Raw genomic sequence first — 24,280 nt, 5'->3', positions numbered from 1 at the left:
CCAGTTTTTAAGAAAACTGGATGGGAAGCCTATCCCCGACCCATAGAGGGCGTTTAAGTCGTTCTTGGACGTAAAACCAAGGGAAGATGTGAGCCACAATCACAACTACCTATACATACACATGTTTTTTCAAAAGTAAATAAATAAATAAATAAAGAGAGAGAGAGAGAGAGAGAGTGAGACTCTAGCTGGCCTACATATAGGTGGCATGATTTCCTTTCTAATTTCTCATCTATAAAACCCTCTCTTCCTTCCTTTCATTTCTACTCAACCCATACATTCAACAAATACAGAAGTGTGTAGAAATGGCAAGTTCCTCAAGTTATCAAATAAAAAGTATTTGTGTTTTCGGTGGATCTAGTCCTGGGAAAGAAAAGGAGTTTTTAGAATCAGCAAATCATCTTGGACAAGTGCTAGCTGAGAGAAAGATTCATTTAGTGTATGGGGGAGGCAGTCTTGGGTTAATGGGAGGTGTGTCAATAGCTGCGTTTTTAGGAGGTAGTCAAGTTTTGGGGGTCGTCCCCGAAGCTTTAGCACAAGGGGACATCATTGGAAAAACAATTGGAGAGGAACTTCAGGTCTCCACAATGTCAGCTCGAATGAATGCAATGTTTAACCATGCTAATGCCTTCATTGCTTTACCAGGTGGTCAAGGCACATTGGAAGAGATCTTTCATATTTCCTCTTGGGCTCAACTGCATATTCACCATAAACCCATAGGTTTGTTAAATGTTAATAGTTATTATGATAAGTTGTTGTCTTTTCTTGATTATGCTATGGAACAGGAATTTCTAACATCTTCTGCACGACAAATCATAATCTCTGCTGCTACTGCTGAACAATTAATTGACCAACCACAATCCTTCATTCCTGTAATTGATCCCTACATGAGTCGTATAAATTGGTCAACTAAGGAAAGCCCTAAAAAGCTTAGATTGGATTTGAGCCTTCATTTGTGAATTTTTGTGTCTTTTGGTTTTATTATTGTGTTTTGTTATTTCTTATTTTTGTTTCAGTGTGTTTCAGGTTTGTCAGTGTTCGTTATTTCAGGTGATATCTTCTATACTCTATCTTTCTACCTAGAACATTAAGGACAATGTCTCGTTTTGGTTGGGGGGAGAGGGTATTAGTTGATAAAAAAAAATTATATTTCCTAAAGCATGTGCAAAATTGTTGTTACTATGATGGCAGAGTAAGGAGAACTTTTATGACTCTTGAGACGCATCTTAGTAACCATTCTTAACAAGGTCTATTATAATACTTCCTGAAATATTCAGATTTACAAACTCTCGCATTATTATCACTTAATTCTGCTCATATACTTATTTAACATGTTTTCTTAAACCTTAATTTACACACACACACTTTAACATATGATTGTGGGTTGCATATTGGATTATTACATTATTTATGTTCTTTTGTTAAAGGTAACAACTAAGGGAAAGGGATTGTATATAATTAAAAAAAAAAGAAAAAAAATTAAAAAAAAAAGAAAAAAAATGATAATAATAAAAATGTAGATAAGTTTGGTTCCGTAGCCTCCATAACCTAAACAATTAAGCCTGAAGGGGTGTTTTAACACCTAATACCCTAAAGTCAACTGACTTGGGAGCTATTAGCTCAACACTTGTTACATGGGTTGAGGAGAAAAGCTTAAGGAAATCAAATATTGCACTATCTACATATCAGTATCTGCAACCCGAGTTACTAAGCTCGTAGGGGTGTCTTAACACGTAATGCCCTAAGACCAACTGGTCTGGGAGTCATTAGCCAAAAGCTCGTTACATGGGTTTAAAATGCATAGTGTTTTTAAATTATATGTATATATATTTAAAAAAAAACAAGAAGGAAAAAAAAAGACAAAAATAATAATCCCAACCCAAGGAAGTTAACCTTAAACATTAGAACAAAAATTTTATTTTCTTCCAAGAAAAGCCTCATAATTATGTGTTGATACATTGAGCACAAAAGAAAGGTTTATGAATATCTTGTTAAGAGGTATTGAGCAGGTATATAAATTTAACGAGAGTTTGTTTATCTGGATAGATTAATGGAAGTTAAATGATGAATACCTTGCTTTGTGGAATTTGCAAAATGTTTTTGTATTTTAACGCTTTGATTACTAGGGACTAGTAATAAGCTGGTTGGTGGGTGTGATTAGTAGTTAAAAGTGCATTTTTATCATGGTTTTATATCATTATTTTGCACTTGAAGTATCAATAACTCCTTAACTAAAACATATTTTATAATAATATATCTAATAATATAAGATACCTTTAATTTGTGGTAAATGTTCATTTTAAATGAAGGCCTATCACATAAATGAAATGATTGATTGATGACTTTAAGAACTTAAATTGCAAGGGCAAAAAGATGACCAAAATTAGAAAAGAGATGTCGGTGCAATCCAAATTGGAACACTGTTTGGTAATTGGGTCATATCTGGAGCTATAGATCTCAGATTTAGGTCTACTTTATATGGATTCTGGAGCTACAGATCTCAGATTTAGGTCCAATTTATATGGATGGAAAGGTAAGACGTAGGCCTACAACTTTCATATAGAGCCCAAGATCTAAAAAGGCCATTTTCAAGTCCAAATTATAGCAACAACAAAGAAGCCCGAATCTATCCTCCAGCCCGAGCACTGTTTCCAAATTGTAGCAACAACAAAGAAGCCCGAATCTGTCTTCCAGCCCGAGCACTGTTTAGTATTTTGGCCATATCTGGAGTTCTAGAAGTCCAAATGAGCTGAAGTTTTTACACAAGAAAGCTGAGACAATTGCCTAAAACTTTGATGTTTTCAAGTGGCTCCAATTTTGACGTTATCAATTACGGTTTGGGCAGACAAGAGAAGATAAGGATTGTCACCAAGTCAAGAGTTGGCCACCCACTCATCAATTAGTCATCAAATCAATAGTTCCCAATTTTGGCCTATAAAAGGAAGCATTTTCCATGCATTTAGGCATCTTGGTGTCCAGATCAAGATCATGCTCTTCCTTTCTCTCTTTGTATTTTTTGTAATATTTATGCTTTGCTTTCAAGATCATGCTCTTCCTTTCTCTCTTTGTATTTTTTATGCTTTGTTTTCATTAATATCAAGTTTATGCCTTTCATTTCCTTTCCTTTACTTAGTTAACTTTTATCTTATTTATGCTTTACTTATTTTTGTTTCTTTCATTATGTCTAGCTAAGTTTATTATGTCAAGGTGAAAAGGTTACACTAATGGTGTAAGAATAAGTATAGTGTAAACTTAATATGGACTTTAATGTTTGATACTAACATGTTTTATATTTGTTATCTTGTTCACTTTTTAATACTTTGCTTGTTAAATGACTAATCTTAATTTATGTTATATAACACTTGGTACAAAAAATGCTTGGCACTTTCATAGCCCATACTGTATGGTATAACCGACACCTGAGCTATGAAAGGAACTTGATTTGTTGTTAACATAAGTTATAATCATGAATGCTTGACGAGATTTACAAGTATTAGCATTAATTGAATAAGATGACTAATATAATCATGTTAACAATCCATAATCTGATTGGAACCTCCTTTATATGTGGTTTCCAATTGAATAATAAGAGTTTATACTATACTTGTTTGACATAACATTAGTGGATCCTCTAACCTTGACATTTATTATTATCACTGTTTAATCGTTACATTAATATTTCATCTCAAAGTTCTCATCTTCTTCTTCTTCTTCTTCTTCTTCTTCTCTTTCTTTATTATTACTACTACTACTACTAGTAGTAGTAGTATTAGTATTATTATTGCTACTATTATTATTGTTTATAATTTGTACAATTAACCTCCCTGTGGTTCGACCCCGGTCTTGCTGGGTTATTTATTACTTCGATACTCCTACACTTGGGAGAAGACAACAATCTTTTGGTCGTGTCAATTATCCACCATCTCATTAATTTTCAAATAAAACTCATACAAGCTCGCCACCTTATTTGTCAGCAATTGTGCTTTGTCATAATCATACAAATCACTAAAACAAAATTTCACATATTTCAACTTTAAACGTGGATCTCAGATATCAGCCACATATAACAAAAAATTCTGATTTACTTCACACCCTCAATACTTCTCAAACTTTAACATCATATTCATCGTCATTCCACTTAAAATACTATCTTGATTTTTACACAACAAGTTTGTATGCATGTAAATCAATTCATTGAAGAAAGAATTTGATGTGACATGCAATGAGCTAGAAAATCTCAATGTAATCATATAAAAGATCTTTAAGAACTTAACCAAAGTTCTTGCATTTTCCCAATCCTCCAAACCAGATGGCCCTATGTTTTTTTTATTCCCCTTTGAATTAACCTCCAAAAAGTAACTCATATACCTAAGTTTTTTTCCACCTAACCTCACAAACACCTTTTCAAACTTTTCAGTAGCTTTTAACATAAAATAAATTGAATTCTATCGAGTTGCAACATCTAAACACAATGATTCCTTACGCTCTATATTCAACTTTTCAGCACACTTCTTAAATGCAAGATGCCTCGATGATAAAGATCTCACAAACCTAATGGCATTTCAAATCTTAACAACTGAATCATTAATCTCTTTCAAGTCATCACACACAATGAGGTTTACAATGTGTGCATAACATCTAACATGCAAGTACTCATTTGACAATATATTAGTTGGCCAATCTTTCATCACATTCTTTAAATATGAAATGGTCACATTATCAAAGCTTGCATTGTCTAATGTAATAGTCAACACTTTATCAACCCCCCACTCCAACAAACATTCTCAATAACTTGGCCAATTTTCTCACCCATATGATTGGAAACTTGACAAAAATTAAGAATTTTTTTATGCAAATTCCAGTCATTATCAATCCAATGAGCTGTTAAACACATATAGTTAATATTTTGGACTGATGTCCATGTTTTTGTTGTCAAACATAATCGTTGACCCCTAAGAGTTATCCTCAATCTATCCTTCTCTTCAACATAAAGTTTCAAACAATCTCTCATAATTGTAAAACAAAAAGGAATGTTAAATCTAGGTTGCATAGTCCTAGCAAACAATTTAAATCCCCGACCCTCTACAAAATTAAAAGGGAACTCATCAATTATAACCATCTTTGTTAGTGTTTGTCTACATTCATCATAATTATAACCTATTGCCTTAAGACTTCCCACATTTTGTTCTCCCAATTCACCCTTCTTTATCTTAGGTTCTAATACCAAAACCTTTTATTTCTTATCAACCACAAAAGGGAACTTCTTGCACACTTTTAAATCACTCCACATATTACTTGTGCCATTAATAATGTTTTCCACAATAATTACATTCAGCTCTAGAGACTTTAGGATCAACATCAAGTTTGAGGAAAAGCAGCAAAAAATTGTTCATAAGATTCGTCAATTACAGAACGAAAGTATGCTGAAAGGAAAGGTAACTTCAGAGAAATTTACATGGATGCTTGTATCAAGTTTGAAGTTGGAATATGTTTCATCTGTCAAGTATTAACTGTGGGGACTTCTAGAAGCTCAATTTATAATGGTATTCGGAACAGCCATGCAGATACATGCCTTGTTTTTGCCTTGCATTATACTTTGCATCTTTAACAACGATGTATCATAAATGCGATTCATGAAAAGTTTACATGCTTCATGTCTCACATTTGGTTATTAGTTAACCATTAAAACTTGAGCTGTTTTCATTTTTCTAGGAGTTGCCTATTGCCTTTGTTACATTCAAGTCCCGACGTGGTGCAGCATTAGTTTCCCAAACTCAACAGCACTACCATCCACTCATATGGATCACGGAAATGGCTCCAGAACCAAGGGATGTATCATGGAGGAGTCTGGAAATTCCCTTTAAGTTTTTGCCACTTTGCAAGATCGGGGTCGTTGTTGCAGCATCTCTCCTCACAATTTTCTTTGCAGTCCCAGTTACAGCTGTTCAAGGAATCGCTAAACTAGAGAAACTTAAGAAATGGTTCCCCCCAGCCATGGCTATGGAGCTAATGTGAGGATTCCAATTCCAATTCCAATTTTGTTTTTTTGGCATTTATGCTTTAAGAAATATTTAGTTTTCGCATCTATTATAAACTTTAAGCAATCACTTAACAGAATACTAATCGAATGTTTGAACTCTTTCTCAGAGTTCTGTATAACTCTCTGACATATTGTTATTGTTCTGCAATAGACCAGGATTAAGCTCCATTATTACAGGGTATCTTCCAAGTGCCATTCTCAAAGGCTTTATATATGTTGTTCCCTTTGCAATGCTTGGCATGGCTAAATTAGGCGGTTCGATTTCAAAGAGCAAGGAGGAGATTAAAGCTTGCAATATGGTTTTCTACTTTCTCGTGGGAAATGTTTTCTTTTTGAGCTTGATATCAGGATCCCTACTTGATGAACTTGGAGAATATTTGACCCATCCTAGGACTATTCCTAGTCATCTTGCCAGTGCTGTCTCTTCCACAATAATTACATTCAGCTCTAGAGGCTTTAGGATCAACATCAAGTTTTGTAAAGCGATCCCAAATTTGTGACTTCTTTTTATCATCAGCATTTCTTTTCCTAGATGTAAGGACTTGAGGTTGTTTACCTTTTGTATCTGTGATGGATCCTGCATTGGTTGATTCTGCATTAGGTTTTGAAGTTGAAGTAGTTGATGTTGGTGTAGTGCTCATGGAAGAAGCATTTTGAATTTAAATTGTTTCCATCTGTTATTACATAATAAAAACATGTTAAAAAACAATAATTTATAATAGATTAACAATAGTATCACATGCATAAGTTCAACTGTACTTTTAAATATTATTTTCACAAGTTCTTTTATTTTGGTTGATATGTTGTAAAAAAAATTATGTTGCTAAGTGCTGAGATTGTATTTTATAATTTCAATAGACAATAATAGAATAATACACACACACACACACACACACACACACACACACACACACACACACATATATATATATATATATAAACATTATTCTCTATTCATAAAATAAAAAAATTCAGTTTTCAAAATTGATAAATTACAACCAACCGAACCCCCTTTTTTTTAACATAAATAATAAACATTATTCTCTGTTTTTTTAGCACACAAAACACCATAATAATGGATTAGCAATGATATTTAAAACAAATGCCTCTCAGGAAACTATCTTTTCCCATTTTTCTCCCTGATGTAATAATATCAGGCTCAATACCAATTCACCGCATTGGTATTGCAAGCTTTTATCATTTGTTTAGTATCATTTTCTTCTCTAATTGCTTGGCTATTGACATAATGAGATAATTTTTCTAATCTTTTACCAGTACTCCACCTCAGAGTATGAGTGGAATTTAATCTCTAATCTCTAGCTAAAACGGCACAAAGAGGTTTCTTTAGTAATGATCAAGTTTTACCACTACTAGTGCCACTTATTCCCATTTCTTTCAGTGATGTGCTGTTAGCTTTAGCATTTGAAACAATCAATCTACGTTTTGTATATTAAATTAACATGCAAGAGTTTATATATTAAATTAACGCTCATTCTGATATTAATCTAGATTCCATTATTTTTTCATTGCTAGTCATGACCTTAATAAAACACGAATTCATTAACATATTGTCTTTCTCAGCAAAGAAAAAACACATTGTCTCTGTCATAAATTTCTTATAAAGAAATTTGTTAAAAAATAAATAGAATCATAGAGCATATGTTTCAAAAAAAAAACAAAGATTGATAGGAAAAAAAAAACCATACTTGGTGTGACACGATTCAAGGTCGGGTGTGAGAGAGGAAGGTGACTGCCTGACTGGATCTGGAGTTGGACTCAGGAGTTTCGGTGAGCCAATATGGTGTGTGTCCTACGATTCAAGATCGAGTGTGACCGTTGTGAAAGAGGGATGTGGCTGACTAGGATTTGAAGATGAAGATGTTGGGCGAGGGATGTGGCTGGTGTGGTCTAGTAGATGAAGATGGTGGGAGAGGGATATGGCTGACTGGCGTTTGAAAATGAAGATGCTAGGAGAAGGATGTGGCTGGTTGTGGTCAAGTAGATGAAGATGGATTGATTTCATTACAGATGTGAAATTGTGAATTGTGAATTGTGAGTTGAGGGAGCGGCTCAAGAGCAAGGAGAAGGATGGTTGGAGTAGGAGTATAGATGTTAGGGTTAAGAAAAATAATATGATTTTTTTGTATTTGTAGTACCCCTTAAATCAAACCGGTTCGGTTCGGTTGGGGTTTTTTCGGTTTCAGGTTTCTAAAACCAAAATCGAACCAAACCGGAAATTTTTACGAAAAAATTAATCGGTTTTTTTTCGGTTCAGTTTTTTTGGTTATTGTTTTCTTAGTTTTCTTGGTTTATTCGGTTTCTTGGTTTTTTTGCTCACCCCTAATATGAAGATTGTGCTAGTGGAATTAATTTTGAAGTTTTTATTCAAAGTGTTTTTTAGTTATCCTATGTATCTTCTAAGTATATGCATGTAACTATTAAATATGTGTTTATATTTTAAGTCTTTTGAATTATCCTAAACTAGTATAAATATTTATATCCATCACAAATGAAAATGAAGTTTGAGAATTTTTTGGTCTTAATTGATGTTTGAATAGATAAGTAAATTGAGATAAAGGGTTTGGTTTGATTTAATTTGGCTAGATTTGTAATTCAAGAATGATGTAGAAAAAAATATATTTATACTAGTGTAGAATAATTCAAGTATAAATATATGTTTGAGAATTTTTTGAATAAAATGGAAAATGTAGATAGGGTTAAAATTGGGTCAATTTAGCTATATTTTATGGTATTTTTTATTTTTTCTATTTTCTATTTTTTTTATTTTTTAGTAATTTTAATCATTTAAATAATTGGGATAGGGCTGGTAAAAGTATACGTTGGGTGGAGAAGATGGTGAAGAGAAATTAGGGTTAGCTATTAAATTATGATCATAGGTGTAACAGAAGGATGACAATGAGAGAGGATTACGAGTGAGTATACAAGATGGTAATGACGATAATGAGAAATTGGAAGAAAGCATAGAGGAATGAGAAGGTGGATGACTTAATGTCAGAGCATTGATGATTAAACGATTACAAGCTTGAAGCTCACCTTCTTCATTTTTATTAATTAAATTAATAAAATTAAGCACAAAATGATAATAGTTTTGTGCAAGTTTTAAGTCAAAATAACTTTTACTTGAAATAATATATTTAAAAATAATATCAATTATATATTTAAACATCACTTAATAATAGCTTAAATTTTTAGATTGTTATAATTACTGTGAGCTCTTATTAACCCTAGTGTGCATAACCTAAATTTTTGAATTATGATGATTATTTAATACCATGAGTTCTTTTTAATCCTAGTGTGAATAAGCCAATTATAGATTTGAGCTACATAACATGTACAATTGTAAGATGTGGTAATTTATGTCTCTAACAACTCTGTTTCCATAATAGTATAGCATTTTCCAATGTTTTTGTTGGGCGTTGTATTTCAAATTCTCAATTTTTTTTAATCATCTCATTTGTCGAGTTTCTATACTGGTAGTAAAGTTATAAAGAGCCCACCTTGATCAATATTATCAAGAAAATCAAATGACTTGTTAAAGCATACAGAAGAAAATTATTACAAAATAAAAACTTTAATAAACAGGCCTATTTTAGTAAATTAATGACATTTATTTTTTCCCTGATTTTAAACAGCTAGGAGTAAATGCAATTGATGATTAATCGATTCTATATTGTTTGATAGCCTCATTTTGCTGTTATGATTGTGGATGTCTAGATTAACGTGTGAAGTAACTTAGATTTCTGAAATGCATGTTCTATTTTCTTTCTGAACAACTGTGATTTTTTTTATTTGTTAGCAAAACAATGAGGTTGACAATGATAAATTAAGTGTTTTCTTTATTCACTATATTCAATCTTGTTTCTGTTACAATGCTTGCCTCTATATAGATAGCAGAAGTAGTATATTTACATAAGAATTTTATTAACTAATCTACCATTTAACGTTATGGATAGATTCCTATTATTATAGATGAATTCTAACAGACTAATACTAGTTGATTCTAAATTACAACAATAGGGAAGAAATATATATAGAATACAGTAGGCTTGAATATCTTGAATCTTCAACACTCCCCCTCAAGTTAATGCATATATCACATATGCCCAACTTATTGAGACAACTATTAAAACTTTGGTTAGGCATTACCCTGGTTAACACATCAGCAAGTTGATCTTGAGATCGAACATGAAGCACTTTGATAAATTTTTCTTCTAACTTTTCTTTGATAAAATATGTATCCACCTCAACATGTTTAGTTCCATCATATTAGATGGTGTTATGGATGATATCATATACTGTCTTACTATCACAATATTATTTTATAGGATTTGTCTGCTTAACAAGTAATTCCTACATCAGATTCCCGATCCATAATAACACAAATTGCTTTGGCTATACCCCTTTATTCGGCTTTAGCTGATGATCTAGCCACCACATCTCATTTCTTACTTTGCCAAGTGACTGAATCCCCCCCCCCACAAATGTAAAATATCCGGATGTAGATTGTTGATCCTCTATTGATCCAGCCCAATCAGCATCAGTGTATCCTTCAATATTTAAGTTCTCCTTTCTTAAACAAAATTCCATTTCCCAAAGATGATTTCAGGTACCGCAATATATGAGTAATAACCTTCATATGTTTTTCGCTTGAGGAGTGCATGAACTGACTAATCATACTTAGAACGTAAGCCAAGTCAGGTCTAGTATATGCAAGATACATTAACTCCCCACCAGTCTGTGATATATCTCTTTATTAGTATGAATTTGTTGTGGATGTATACTCAGTTTTAGATTTTCTACTATAGGAGTACTGACTGGGCTACATGTTGTCATACATATTTCTTTCAATAAATCCAAGGCATACTTTCATTAAGATAGAAATATTTCCTTTTTTTATCTTGATACTTCAATGCCAAGAAAGTATTTTAAATGGCCAAGATACTTCATTTCAAATTCCTGAGAAAAATGATTATGTAATGCTTCTTTTTTCTCAGGATTATTTCCAGTTACTATCATATTATCAACGTATACAATGTGAGTTGTGATTGCCCCTTTATCACCTTTTAAGAAAAAGGAATGATTTGAGTTGCTTTGCTTATATCTAATAGATTTCATAAATTTAGTAAACCTTTCAAACCATGCTCTAGGAGATTGCTTTAACCCACATAGGGATTTCTTTAATCTGCATACATGTGTGCGTCATTAGGTTTGCAAAATACATTCAAGAGGTAATTCCATATATACTTTTTCTTTGAGGTCCCCATGTAATAACGTATTTTTTACATCAAATTGGTATAGGGGCCAGTCAAGATTCACAGCTAGAGATATTAGGATTCGTATAGTAGTGATCTTAGCCACTGGTGCAAAAGTCTCTATATAATCAATCTCGTAAGTTTGAGTATATCATTTGGCAACCAGCCTTGCTTTAAATCTTTCAATGGTACTAACTATTTTATGTTTAATGTTAAACATCCACTTGCATCTAACTAGTATCTTTTCTATGGGTAAGCCAACCACTTCCCATGTTGAATTCTTTTGCAGGGACCTTATTTCTTCATTCATAGCTTCTTTCCACTTAAAATCTTTTAGAGCTTCTTACACATTATTAAGAATAGATATAGCAGATAATTGATTTACAAAAGCTTTATTTTCCTTTGACAACCTATAATAGGACACAAAATTACTCACAGGGTAATGTGGTTTAGAAATAAGGAGCGGTTAATAGTCAATTCTAGGTTTTTCTCTTGTAGTTTTATGAGGCAGAATTTTAAGTTGAGTTTTAGAACTTACCTGAGATTAAGGTATAAATTCAAACTCAGAGATCAATTGATCCGTTGGTATATTATGAATGGGGGAAGTTGATGACTGAGGTTCTGATTGCCTTACTTTTATCTGGTCTTTAGTAGTTTATTGCGATTCTAGTTGTAATATCTCTTGACTGTTTATATCTCGTGAAGCATGTGACTATATATCAATGTAATACTTTCCACTCATAACATCCAAGTGATACAAATTGTCTTTAGAAGCTTGTGAGTTAGTTTGGTATCCTTTTTACTCGTCATTTCAAAAGTAGAGTAATACATTTTATCTTCATGAAATATGACATCAATAATGACATTTAGTTTATGGGTTGGAGGATGATAACAACGAAAACCTTTTTGATGTTGAGCATAACCAAAAAAGACACATTTGAGTGCCCGAGGTTCAAACTTGTTCCTTAATGGTTTGTGAAGATGAATAAATGTTGTACAATGAAAGAGTTTTGGTGGTAGATTCTGCACAATAGGTGACTCTATGGCTTCATTAAGAACGCTTAATGGAGTCTGAAACTATAAGGTACTTAAGGGTAGTCGGTTGATGAGATATGTTGCTGCTATAATGGCTTCACCCCAGTATCTAATTAGCATATAAGCTTTAAATAAGGAAGCCCGAACAATGTATATAATCAATTTATAGCATTTAAGCTTTGTGTGCCCAGTTTCACCATAATAAGTGAAAATGTATTTTGATTTGGCCTTTTCAATCTCATAACTATTATTCTGAGGTCCTGATGTCTAAATAATAGGTCTTGTATTGATTCATCGATATGTTTCAGGCTTGGCTCATCGTGCTATCATCGTAGATGATTCAACATAATTAGTTTCATTGTTTAGAGTGATTCTGCAAACAACATCATGACATATGTATGCATAAGCTTCTTCAAGATCTAATATTGGATCTTTTCTGAGAATCTCTCTTTGGATTTGTTCAAATTCAGCATCCAATCCATTCAATAAAATATGTACCTGTAATCTTTCAACAAAGTTTCTATAGGTAATGACATCATCAGGATCTTTCATTACAATTTTATCACGATGATCAAGTTCTTGAAAGATTTCCACAAGATCACCATAGTATATTGATAATGGGCACTCCATCTATTTCAAGGAGAGGGCTTTCTGATTTAATGAGTCAAGTTGTGATTCATCTTATCCATTATAAAAAGCTTTGGATAAAGCATTCCAGATTTCATATGCAATGCATAATCGGATGTATTGCTTCATTATGTCTGGTGACATAGACCTTAACAGTCATCCCTTAACCTTTTGATTTTTGGCATACCATTTTGCATAAAAGGCATCTATATCTTGAGAGGGCTTGTGTTTTTCCCATAATATATTCAAGTTTCTCTCTTCTTGTAATTTGTATCTCCATAATCTGCGACCATACATTGTAGTTAACTTTAGTAAAAATAACATTGGGTGTGAATCCAGGGTTTTCAGTTTGCATGTGAATAATAGGTGTGGCTTATGTTTTGTTATTCATCATGATAAAAGATTTCAAGAATGAGAGAAAGACTATTTCTGTGATGAAGAAATATATATATATATGGAATTACCTCCTGGATGTATTTTGCAAACCCAAGAAAGCACACAGGTATGCAGATTAAGAAAATCCCTATATGTGTTGAAGCAATCTCCTAGAGCATGGTTTGGAAGGTTCATCAAATTTATGAAATCTATTGGATACAAGCAAAGCAATTCGAAAGTATGTTGATAAAAGGCAATAAAAGGGCAATCACAACTCTCATTATATATGTTGATAATATACTAAAAATAATCCTGAGAAAAAGGAAGCATTAGAGAATCATCTTGCTCAGGAATTTGAAATGAAGTCTCTTGGCCATTTAAAATACTTCCTTGGTATTGAAGTATTAAGATCGAAAGAAGAAATATTTCTATCTCAATGAAAGTATGCTTTAGATTTATTGAAAGAAACAGGTATGACAGCATATAGCCCAGTTAGTACTCCTATAGAAGAAAATCTAAAACTGAGTATACATTCACAACAAATCCATACTAATAAAGAGAGATATTAGAGACTGTTGGGGAGGTTAATGTATCTTGCACATACCAGACCTAACTTGGCTTACATTCTAAATGTGATCAACCAGTTCATGCATTCTCCAAGCGAAGAACATATAAAGGTTGTTATACTCGTATCTTGCGGTACCTGAAATCATCTCCAGGAAAATGAATTTTGTTTAAGAAGGGAGAAAGACTATGAAATAGAGGAAGGTATGAAACACATAAAGATTATAGAATTCAATATCAAGAATATGGTATCAAGAAGGATGGGAAGGGGTCAAGAAGGATGGGAGGGGATCAAGAAGGACAGAAGTTTGATAGCGGATGAAGAATACAAAGGTTTTAAGAGACAAATGAAGAAGATGAAAAAGGAAGATTCCGTTATTGATGAGAAAGAAAGAATTCAGTAGTGTTTAAGGGATACTAATCTCTGATACTGATTAGTACTTAAAAGTGCATTTTTATTAAGGTTTTATATCATCATTTTGCACTTGAAGTATCAATAACTCCTTAACTAAAGCATGTTTTATAGTAACATATCTAATAATATAAGATACCTTTAATTTATGGTAAATGTTTATTTTAAATGCAGGCCTATCACATAAATGTAAGGATTGATTAATGAATTTAAGAACTAAAATTGAAAGGACAAAGAGATGGCTAAACTCCGAAAAGAGATGCCGGTGCAGTCCAAACCGGAACACTGTTCGGTAATTGGATCATATCTAGAGCTATAGATCTCAGATTTAGGTCTACTTTATATGGATGGAAAGGTAAGACATAGGCCTACAACTTTCATAGGAGCTCAAGATCTAAAAAGGTTATTTTCAAGTCCAAATTGTTGCAACAACAAAGAAGCCCGAATCTGTCCTCCAGCCCGAGCATTGTTTAGTATTTTGGTCATATCTAAAGTTCTAGAAGTCAAAATGAGCTGAATTGTTTACACAAGAAAGTTGAGATAATTTCCTACAACTTTCATGTTTTTAAATGACTTCAATTTGGACGTTATCAATGACGTTTTGGGCAAACAAGAGAAGATAAGGATTGTCACCAAGTCAAGAGTTGGTCACCCACTCATCAATTAGTCATCAAATCAATAGTTCCCAATTTTGGCCTATAAAAGGAGGCATTTGCCATGCATTTAGGCATCTTGGTTTTCATATCAAGATCATGCTCTTGCTTTCTCTCTTTGTATTTTTTGTAATGTTTATGCTTTGCTTTCATTAATATCAAGTTTATGCCTTTCATTTCCTTTCATTTACTTAGTTAACTTTTATCTTATTTATATTCTTATTTTGTTTATTTATTTTTCTTTCTTTCATTATGTGTAGCTAAGTTTATTATGTCAAGGTGAAAAAGGTTACACCAATGGTGTAAAAATAAGTATAGTATAAACTTAATATGGACTTTAATGTTTGATACTAACATGTTTTGTATTTGTTATCTTGTTTATTCTTTAATACTTTGTTTGTTAAATGATTAATCTTGATTTATGTTGTATAACACTTGGTACAACAAATGCTTGGCACTTTCATAGCCCATACTGTATGGTATAACCGACACCTGAGCTATGAAAGGAACTTGATTTGTTGTTAACATAAGTTATAATCATGAATGCTTGACGAGATTTACAAGTATTAGCATTAATCGAAATGAATACTTGACGAGATTTATAAGTATTAGCATTAATCGAATAAGATGACTAATGTAATCATGTTAACAATCTATAATCTTATTGGAATCTCCTTTGTGTGTGGTTTTAAATTGAATAATAAGAGTTTATACTATACTTATTTGCCCTACCATTAGTGGATCCTCTAACCTTGACATTTGTTATTATCATTGTTTAATTGTTACATTAATATTTCATCTCAAAGTTCTCATCTTCTTCTTCTTCTTCTCCTTCTTTTTTTATTATTATTATTATTATTGCTATTGTTGTTGTTTATAATTTATACAATTAACCTCCCTGTGGTTCGACCCCGGTCTTGCCGGGTTATTTATTACTTCGATACTCCTGCACTTGGGAGAAGACATCAATCTTTTAGTCGTGTCAGATATCGTGATAAATTCAGTGTTTTCTTAATTCACTAGATTCAATCTTGTTTCTGTTACAATGCTTGCCTCTACATATATAGCAAATCAGTTTATTTACATAAGAATTTTATTAATTAATCTATCCATTAACCTTACAGATGGATTCTTATTATTACGGATGACTTCTAACATACCAATACTAGTTGATTCTAAATTACAACAACTAGGAAGAAATATATATAGAATACAGTAGGCTTGAATATCTTGAATCTTCAACGGACAAGAATGCCGTATCTGAAACACTGAGAGAAGCAAGCAAACAAAGATTATTAAATGCTTTGAAGCTAGCTGACCACACCGTTGGAAACATAAAAGCAGACCATTCCCTTGGAGGTTCGCATGATGTCTGTTGTTTGAGGGGGAGAAAGAGGAAAATCATGGTAGACTTTAATTTACTCACTCTCCTTTGCAGCGATGAAGGCACAACAGCCTCCTTCCTTGAAAATGAGTGCTTTAAGTACGGGAATAGTGGGAAAACGTTCTGCTATTCTCAAGTGGCAAGTGCAGTAAGGTGGCTATTAACTGCAACTGCTTGTGGAATTTGACTAGGAGTATGGAAACAAGAGAATATTGCATTTGGGGTTGATAGAAAATGCTAGATATTGGACTTTAAGTGAATAGGGTTTCACCAATGCGTGGTATTAGTTTCGTGTTTCTTTTTCTATACAATTCTTCGAAAGATTCAAGAGTTTTAATCATAGAATATATATTTATGTATGTATGTGTATACTTTCATGATACGGGAGCATATGTATCTTTATCTACTGACTGATTTTAAGCTTTAGGAACTCGGTCTCCTACTCCCTCCTCGTCTGTGGTATATTAAGGTGGCGGAGCTTTAATTTGCTCTGTTTTTGTGGTGGGTTAAGTACATATCACTAATTTATTTTTTTTATGTTTTAAAAATATTTTAAAAAAATTTAAATTTTTTTATTTTTTATTTATTTTAAATTAATATATTTTTAGTATTTTCAAATCATTTTAATATGTTATATTAAAAATAATTTTAAAAAAAAATTAATATATATTTTAATAAAAAAAATATTTAAAAAAAAACTATAATCGCACTGTAAACCAAGCTATAGCCTAATTAGTGTCTTCAGATGTTCATGCACATTCTCTTGAGAAAGTGGTTGAAAGAATAAAAAGATAACGCTTCGCCGTGGAATATCTGTTCTGTTTGGTCCACATCCACTGAAAGGCCAGAGGACATGCCCCATTCAATACTTAATTCCCACATGAACATCATGCCCTAGAACCCGCCTATCTTAAGATATTAATGATAATTTAACAAGAAAAAGTTCTTTTATTGATATTAAATTTCAAGAAAATAACATACAAAATCTACAAACTTAACACCGTAATTGTGATGTTTAAGTCTAAAGGGAAAAAAGAATGCCTTTCAAAGATGTTCCCTCAAGTAAACCTTACCTAGTAAAAAGAATTTTGTCAGTGTTTCTAGGAACTAAAACAATCCAGAATTACCGACCAAAAAATAAGTTTCTTTAGAAATTCCATAGAAACGAATCTTGTTCTAGGACATCAAGATTGGTCTCCTCTCCATAATCAAGATTAGGAATTAATGATGGTGGGAAAAAATCATTGTAAAGATCATCAAAGCCCTGAAATATCCCGTATTCCGTGGAGTGACTACACGAACCCGTATTCATTAACATATCCAAAAACGGCCCATCCCACATCAATTCACCACCTTCCATCTGGACAGTCCCATCAGATGCAACAGAAGGACAGGGAGATTCTGCTCGGGATTCGGATACAGATACGGATTGATCTGTTTCAAACCGGTCCGGTCGGCTTCTCTGAGGCTCCGAATTGGCAAACCTTGCTGCAGCTTCTTGAATCTCAGCTGGAGAAAGTGACCTGCCACCCGCTATGTTTGGAGGGTTCTCTGGAAAATTAAATTTCGCAACTCGACCCCGTAAGCAAAAGAGGGCCGCATCGAAGGCTCGTGCGGCCTTTTCTGCAGAATCATACGACCCTAACCAAATTCTATCCCGGCTATTCGGTAGCCTGATTTCTGACACCCACTTACCCCATTTTCTTTTCCTAACACCCTTGAATTTTGAGTCGCTTCTCTCTGCAACTGACTTCTCGACGCTGTGCTTCACCATTTATGGTTTTAGTTTGTATGCATGTAGTGATTTGTTTTCCTCTTTGTTGATCTTAGAAGAGGATGTGCTCTCTGCTTTTGTGGTTGTGTTTGTTGTGGAGGGAATCTGCGGCTCTCTGGTTTATATATGTGCGCCTGATGGCTGATGGCTGAGGGCCGATGGCAGTAAGGTATGACAGTAAAGGGTCAAAAAGGATGAGGCGCGTTGAAAACAAAAGCAGAAAAAATTAGTGAGTCTGACACGTGGAGGATGAGTAAGTTAGCGTCTTAACGCGGGGCTTTGAAAGCACGTGTGGCTTTTATTTCTCGTGGTTCAAATTATCTAAAATAAAAATAAAATACTCAAAATCCAGAGAGGGTGTTACTAAAGGACAAAGCTTTACATCCATCGCCTCTTCTGTACTTATCAGCTCTATGCTTGGGGTCAGGCCACTGTTTGTCCCTTGTGACGTGGAAACTCGTCCCCCTTCTTCGATCTATTAATTGATTTCGCAATTGTTTTTACAATCGAGGACATTATTACTCTTTTCAAGAAATAAAAAATCCTTACTACCTTCAGTTACACAAAGATTATACAGTCGTTACACAGATTATATAGTCGGTAATTTTAAACTTTATAAAATTAATTAAGATATATATATATATATAGGTTGGCTTAAATACTTACATTATTAAAAAAATTATTTGCTACATTCCATTAAATGAAGTTAATGTGACATAAATTTAATTCCTTTGTAGTTTCATCAAATTGTTAATGCATAGATTTATATTCGTGGTTGAAGCCTCAATTTTTTAGAGGAATTATTACTATACACATGCTTTCAAGTCCCAAACTACTGAAATGAGACTTGTCAGGACGCCAAAATTCAAAGATGGAAGCTCCATTGTTGCTTCTTTAGTCGAGCAATGATCAAGTCACGGAGAACGTAATATGGCAAGAAATCCATGCGTCATGGCTATAACGCCAAGCAATGCGTAAGCCAAGTCTAACGCGCATGCCCAGCTCGCGCAATGCGTCATGGATGAGCTCTTTGAGGGTCAAACCATGATGCTACTTAGAAATGCTCTTGGGAGCTGTAATAACTCGACGCTCAGGGATTATTATAACCTTTCAAATTCCCATCCAACTAGCCAGCTAGTAGTATAGCTATGCCGTTGACAATAAGATAAAAAAACAAAAGGGCCCATCAATTTGGAATCAGGCTAGACTATTGATTGTCAAGTGAATAGTCTAGCAATGCTTTTATGATTTAATTACCTGCTAACAAATTAGTTTTTAATACAAAAGAAATTAAGAGGTGTTAGTGTTATAGGTGCTTCTTCTTTTTTATCATAAAATTGTTAGTTGAAGAATGTAAAGTTGATGTATGTATATCCTGAACACAATTGATTAAAAAAATATATTGATTGATAAATTAAAAACAAATATTGAAAACTAGTTAAAAACTTAAACAGGGAGTTTATTTTCCATGTAAAAAAAGTAAAAAGAAATAAAATAAAAATATCTTATCTTATCTCATTTATACACTTTTTTATATTTGTCTTGGAAAAATATAAATATCTTATCTTATCTCAACTGTTTTTTATACACTTTTTTATATTTGTCTTGGATATTTAATCTAGTAGCTAAGCATACATGATTATCAGTCTTATAAATGCATAATGTAAATGCAATTTATTTATATTAAATTTATTTGAAAAAATAATTTAAATATAAATTACAATAATCACTTCCATAAAATTATCTAATAACAACAAAATTAATGATGAAATATTTTTTTATGGATAGTGTCTATAACAATAGTGATTGAAATAATTAGTCAAATATTACCAAATATTACCAATAACATTAACGATTGAAATATATTATGTCACTTCTACAAATATTTTACCGATAACATTTGTGGTTTACCATTGTACATTATCGCATTGAAAAATCAAACTCTTTTAATATATAATAATAATAATACTAATAATAATAATAATAATTGCACTAGTTTATTTGGTAAATACAAATGGAAAAGTTATCAAAAATAACCTTTAAAGTTATTTTAAAATTTCCATATAATATCTAAGATCATTTTTAACTTTTATCCATGTAGATGGTATTAATTTAAATATATAACTAATTAAGAAGATTAAATATATGATACAGAGTCAAATATAAAAAATGACATGCTATATAATGATTTTTTATTATTATTACGAGATGACATGTTCGCACACTGCTGCGGGCTTATAAAATAAATACATTTAATAGTATTATAATTGTAAATTAACACTAGATAAGTAATAGAAACTAAAGATATAATGGAGCAAATATTTCATAATAGAAAAAAAAATTTAGCTATTCTATTAATAAAAAGCAAATATAATTACAAAATTAAATTCTCTAGCAACTTAATATTAAAAAAAAACTAACAAAGATAATTTTAGAAGGGAAAAAACCCATAAGGAAAAACGTTGTAGCAATTGACAATGTTTTATGAAGAAAAATATAGTACTTTTCTCAATAAAATAAAATAAAATAAATAATTTAGAGAAATACTATAGTAATTCACAGTGTTTTGTAAGAAAAACTACATTACTTTTCCCATATAGTAATCAACTCAATATTAAAAAAAATCGACAAAGATAATTTTGAAAAAAATTATATAAAAAAAATCATATGGAAAAATACTACAACAATTCACGGTGTTTTAAAGAAAAAAATTATAAATCTAAATTGTTAATCAACTCAATATTAAAAAAATTCGACAGAGATAATTTTAGAAAAAATAAAAAACACAAAAAAATCATGTTGGAAACACTATAATAATTCATAGTGTTTTGTAATGAAAGCTACAGTACTTCCCCACACGATTTAGCTTTAGTTGTAATGACTTGTAATTGTAATTCTCAAATAATTAAATATTATAAAAATAAAATTAACAAAGATAATTTTAAAAAAATTATAAGAAAAAACCTTATGGAAAGATATTGTAACAATTCATAATATTTTATGAAGAAAGCTATAGTGCTTTTCCCACATGATTAAGTTTTATTACAAAGTTAAATTCTAACAAACTCAATATTAAAAAAAAAATCAATGAAGATAATTTAAAAAAAATATTACAAAAAATAAAAACAGAAAAGAAATTGAGAAAAAACCATGTGAGAAAAAATTGCATCAATCCACGGTGTTTTGTGAGGAAAAACTTGTAATTTCAATTCTTAACTAGCTTAATATTTAAAAAATAAAATTGACAAAGATAATTTTAGAAAAAAACATAACAAAACAGAAAAAAAATCATGTGGGAAAAAACACTATAACAATCCACAATAATTTGCAAGGAAAGTTACAATGGTTTCCTCATATATTGTAACTATAATTTTTAACGAGCTCAATATTAAAAAATAAAATAAAAAAGATAATTTTGAAGAAAATCATAAAAAACAAAAAAAAAAGCCATACAGAGAAACATTGTAGCAATCAACAATATTTTAAAAAAAATTACAAAACTAAATTTTCAATCAACTCAATTTAAAAAAATGACAAATATAATTTTCAAAAATAAAAAATAAAATAGAAAAAATATATGGGAAAATACCGTAGAAATCCACAGTATTTTAAAGAAAAAAAGTACAAAGTAAAATTTTTAACCAGTTCAATATTTAAAAAATAAAATCAACAAAATTAACTTTTTTAAAAAAGAGAAAAAATAATAAAAAAACAGAGAAAAGTCAGAAAAAAAGTAATTTTAAAAAAAACAACAAAAAAAGAGAAAAATTAGGAAAAAAAAGAAAAGAAATTCACCATGGATTATTATTGTAATCCACAGCATAATTGGGTGCGGGGAAACAATGATTTTCCCACATCCTTCAATTATATGTATGAAAAAAATTATAAAACTAAATTTTAATTAGCTCGATATAAAAAAACTAACAAATATAATTTTGAAAAATAAAAAAATAAAATAGAAAAACTATATGGGAAAATACCATAAAAATCCATAGTATTTTTAAAAAAAATTACAAAGTGAAATTTTTAACCAATATAATATTTTAAAATTAAAATTAAAAAAAATAATTAAAAAATTAAAAAAAAACAAAAGAAAGTTGAAAAAAAAAATACTTAGGAGGAAAGTTGAAAAAAAATCGTTATGAATTACTATTATAATTCACAATATAATTATAATTGGATGTAAAAAAATAATAATTTAGCCGCATCTTTTAGTTATATATATATAATTTAACTACATTCATGTTTCTTATAAACTCCCAAAAATGTGTTTTTCTATATAAAAACAAAATCATATCTGTGCCCAGTGCTAATCAATTTACTGATCAGTGATTATCTATGTACAACATCTTTGCAAGCTTATATTTTCGTCGATTGGTCGCTGTGGCACATGTTTTATTTAAGGTATTGAAATATAAACGGTTGAATTTAAGAATTCGATTATAATCTTAAAAAAAAATGTTAGAAAAAGGTTAATAGTTAAAGACAAATTTTTTAAAAAAATTAAAAACTAAATCTTAAAAGAATTGAAATTTGAAAAGGCATCCTTTGAGATTTTAACCTTAAAATCCGGCTAAGGGATCAGCCGGATGTTCACATAAGTTTATAAAACATTTAAATTTATAGTATATAGTTTTTTACTATTTGATACCCATAACATAAATATGAATATTTTGAACATAGAGATTTAATATGTTCAATAATCCATAATTTTTATTATTTTTTTTAATAATAAAAATAATTTAATTCAAATAATGATTTAATAAAAAATTCTTCTTTTATTTATATTCACTGTCAAGACAATAACTTACAAAATCTACAAACGGAACACCATTATCGTGAAACTCTGACTTGCATTCAGAGCAATAAAGGCGATGTAGGATGGCCGTTTCAAGATGGTCCAGCAATCACACCCAACTGGGTCAAAAAGAATTAGCCAGTAATTCTGGGGACTCGGACTATCCATGATTTCTGACCAAAAGAAAAGTCTCTTTAGAAATTCCAGAGAAACGAATCTTCTTCTAAAACGCCATCGAGATTGACCCCCTCTCCATGATCAAGATTGGGTAAAAGTGATGGCGCAAAAAAGCCACTGTGAAGATCGTCAAAACCCGGAAATATCCCATACTCTTTGGGGTGATTACTCGAACCTGTACTCATTACCATATCAAAAAATGGCATGTCCCGTATCAATTCACCACCATCCGATCGGACTGTACCATCTGATGCTGCCGAAAGACATGGTGATTCCGGTCGAGACTCGGACACAGATGTGGATTGATCCGCCTCGAGCTTACCGGATTGGCCTCTTTGAGGCTCCGAATTGGCAAACCTCGCGGCAGCTTCTTGAATCTCAGAGGGAGAAAGTGAGCCGCCACCCGCTATGTTTGGAGGGTTCTCCGAAAAATTAAACTTCATTGTGTTGCCGCGCAAGCAGAAAAGGGCTGCGTCGAAAGCGTGTGCTGCTTTTTCAGCAGAATCATATGATCCTAACCAAATTCTTTCCCGGCTATTCGGTAGCCTGATTTCAGACACCCACCGGCCCCATTTTCTTTTTCTAACACCCTTGTATTTTGAGTCACTTCTCTCTGCAACTGGCTTCTCTGTATTGAACTTCACCATTTGTTGATTTTTTGTTACTCTCAACTATATATTGTAATGATTGTGCTCTCTCTTTGTTCGGCTTAAGAGAGGATTTTTTTTTCGGGGAAGTTTGTTGACGAAGAGAATCTGCGGCTATTGGGTTTTATATGTACATGAATGTCACGATGGGAAGTGGAGCCTCTGACTGTAAGAGGTCAGCAACGCCGCGTTCAAAATTTAAGCCGCAATGACCAAAGGGTAGCGAAGTTGACACCTGGGGACCGAATGAGCTTTTGTTATGTTGGGACGCGGGGCTTCAAATGGAATGTTGAAAGCACGTGTGTCTTTTATCCCTCGTGGTGTTTTACAACGAAACCTTAAATTGCTCGTTTTATGGTGCTTATACTCACATTTCAAAAGTGAATTTCCATACTGAATTATTATTTTATTATCTTATTTTTCATGGGCAAAATCATTTAGTTTTGTTTCAGGGGTAGAGGGTTTTTTTTATGGTACCTATTAATTATTATTTATTATTTTATTTTTCATGGGCAAAATCA

General features: G+C 31.8%; 3 protein-coding genes across 3 annotated transcripts; 1 reads left to right on the top strand and 2 right to left on the bottom strand.

The window, feature by feature from the left end:
• The first annotated feature begins 5,768 nt into the window (after positions 1 to 5,768).
• On the top strand, positions 5,769 to 6,697 carry LOC105136371 (CSC1-like protein At3g54510). The gene is made up of 3 exons (XM_011041678.1): positions 5,769 to 6,011; positions 6,192 to 6,517; positions 6,642 to 6,697. Exons 1-3 carry the CDS (start codon positions 5,812 to 5,814, stop codon positions 6,695 to 6,697), a joined length of 582 nt encoding a protein of 193 aa, XP_011039980.1. The 5' UTR covers positions 5,769 to 5,811.
• Positions 6,698 to 17,291: 10,594 nt separating this feature from the next.
• Positions 17,292 to 18,285, bottom strand: LOC105136343 (ethylene-responsive transcription factor ERF017-like). Its single transcript, XM_011041642.1, has 2 exons — positions 18,202 to 18,285; positions 17,292 to 18,154 (listed from the first exon to the last, which is right to left on the bottom strand). Exon 2 carries the CDS (start codon positions 18,135 to 18,137, stop codon positions 17,511 to 17,513), a length of 627 nt encoding a protein of 208 aa, XP_011039944.1. The 5' UTR covers positions 18,138 to 18,154; positions 18,202 to 18,285; the 3' UTR covers positions 17,292 to 17,510.
• Positions 18,286 to 22,892: 4,607 nt separating this feature from the next.
• On the bottom strand, positions 22,893 to 24,040 carry LOC105136342 (ethylene-responsive transcription factor ERF017-like). The gene has a single exon (XM_011041641.1). It carries the CDS (start codon positions 23,757 to 23,759, stop codon positions 23,130 to 23,132), a length of 630 nt encoding a protein of 209 aa, XP_011039943.1. The 5' UTR covers positions 23,760 to 24,040; the 3' UTR covers positions 22,893 to 23,129.
• Between the last annotated feature and the right edge of the window lie 240 nt (positions 24,041 to 24,280).

The sequence above is a fragment of the Populus euphratica genome, unplaced genomic scaffold (genome assembly GCF_000495115.2).
Source record: "Populus euphratica unplaced genomic scaffold, PopEup_1.0 scaffold53.1, whole genome shotgun sequence".
Classification (NCBI taxonomy): Eukaryota; Viridiplantae; Streptophyta; class Magnoliopsida; order Malpighiales; family Salicaceae; genus Populus; species Populus euphratica.
The sequence above is the reverse complement of the archived record's forward strand: the minus strand, read 5'-3'. Positions and strand labels throughout refer to the sequence as shown.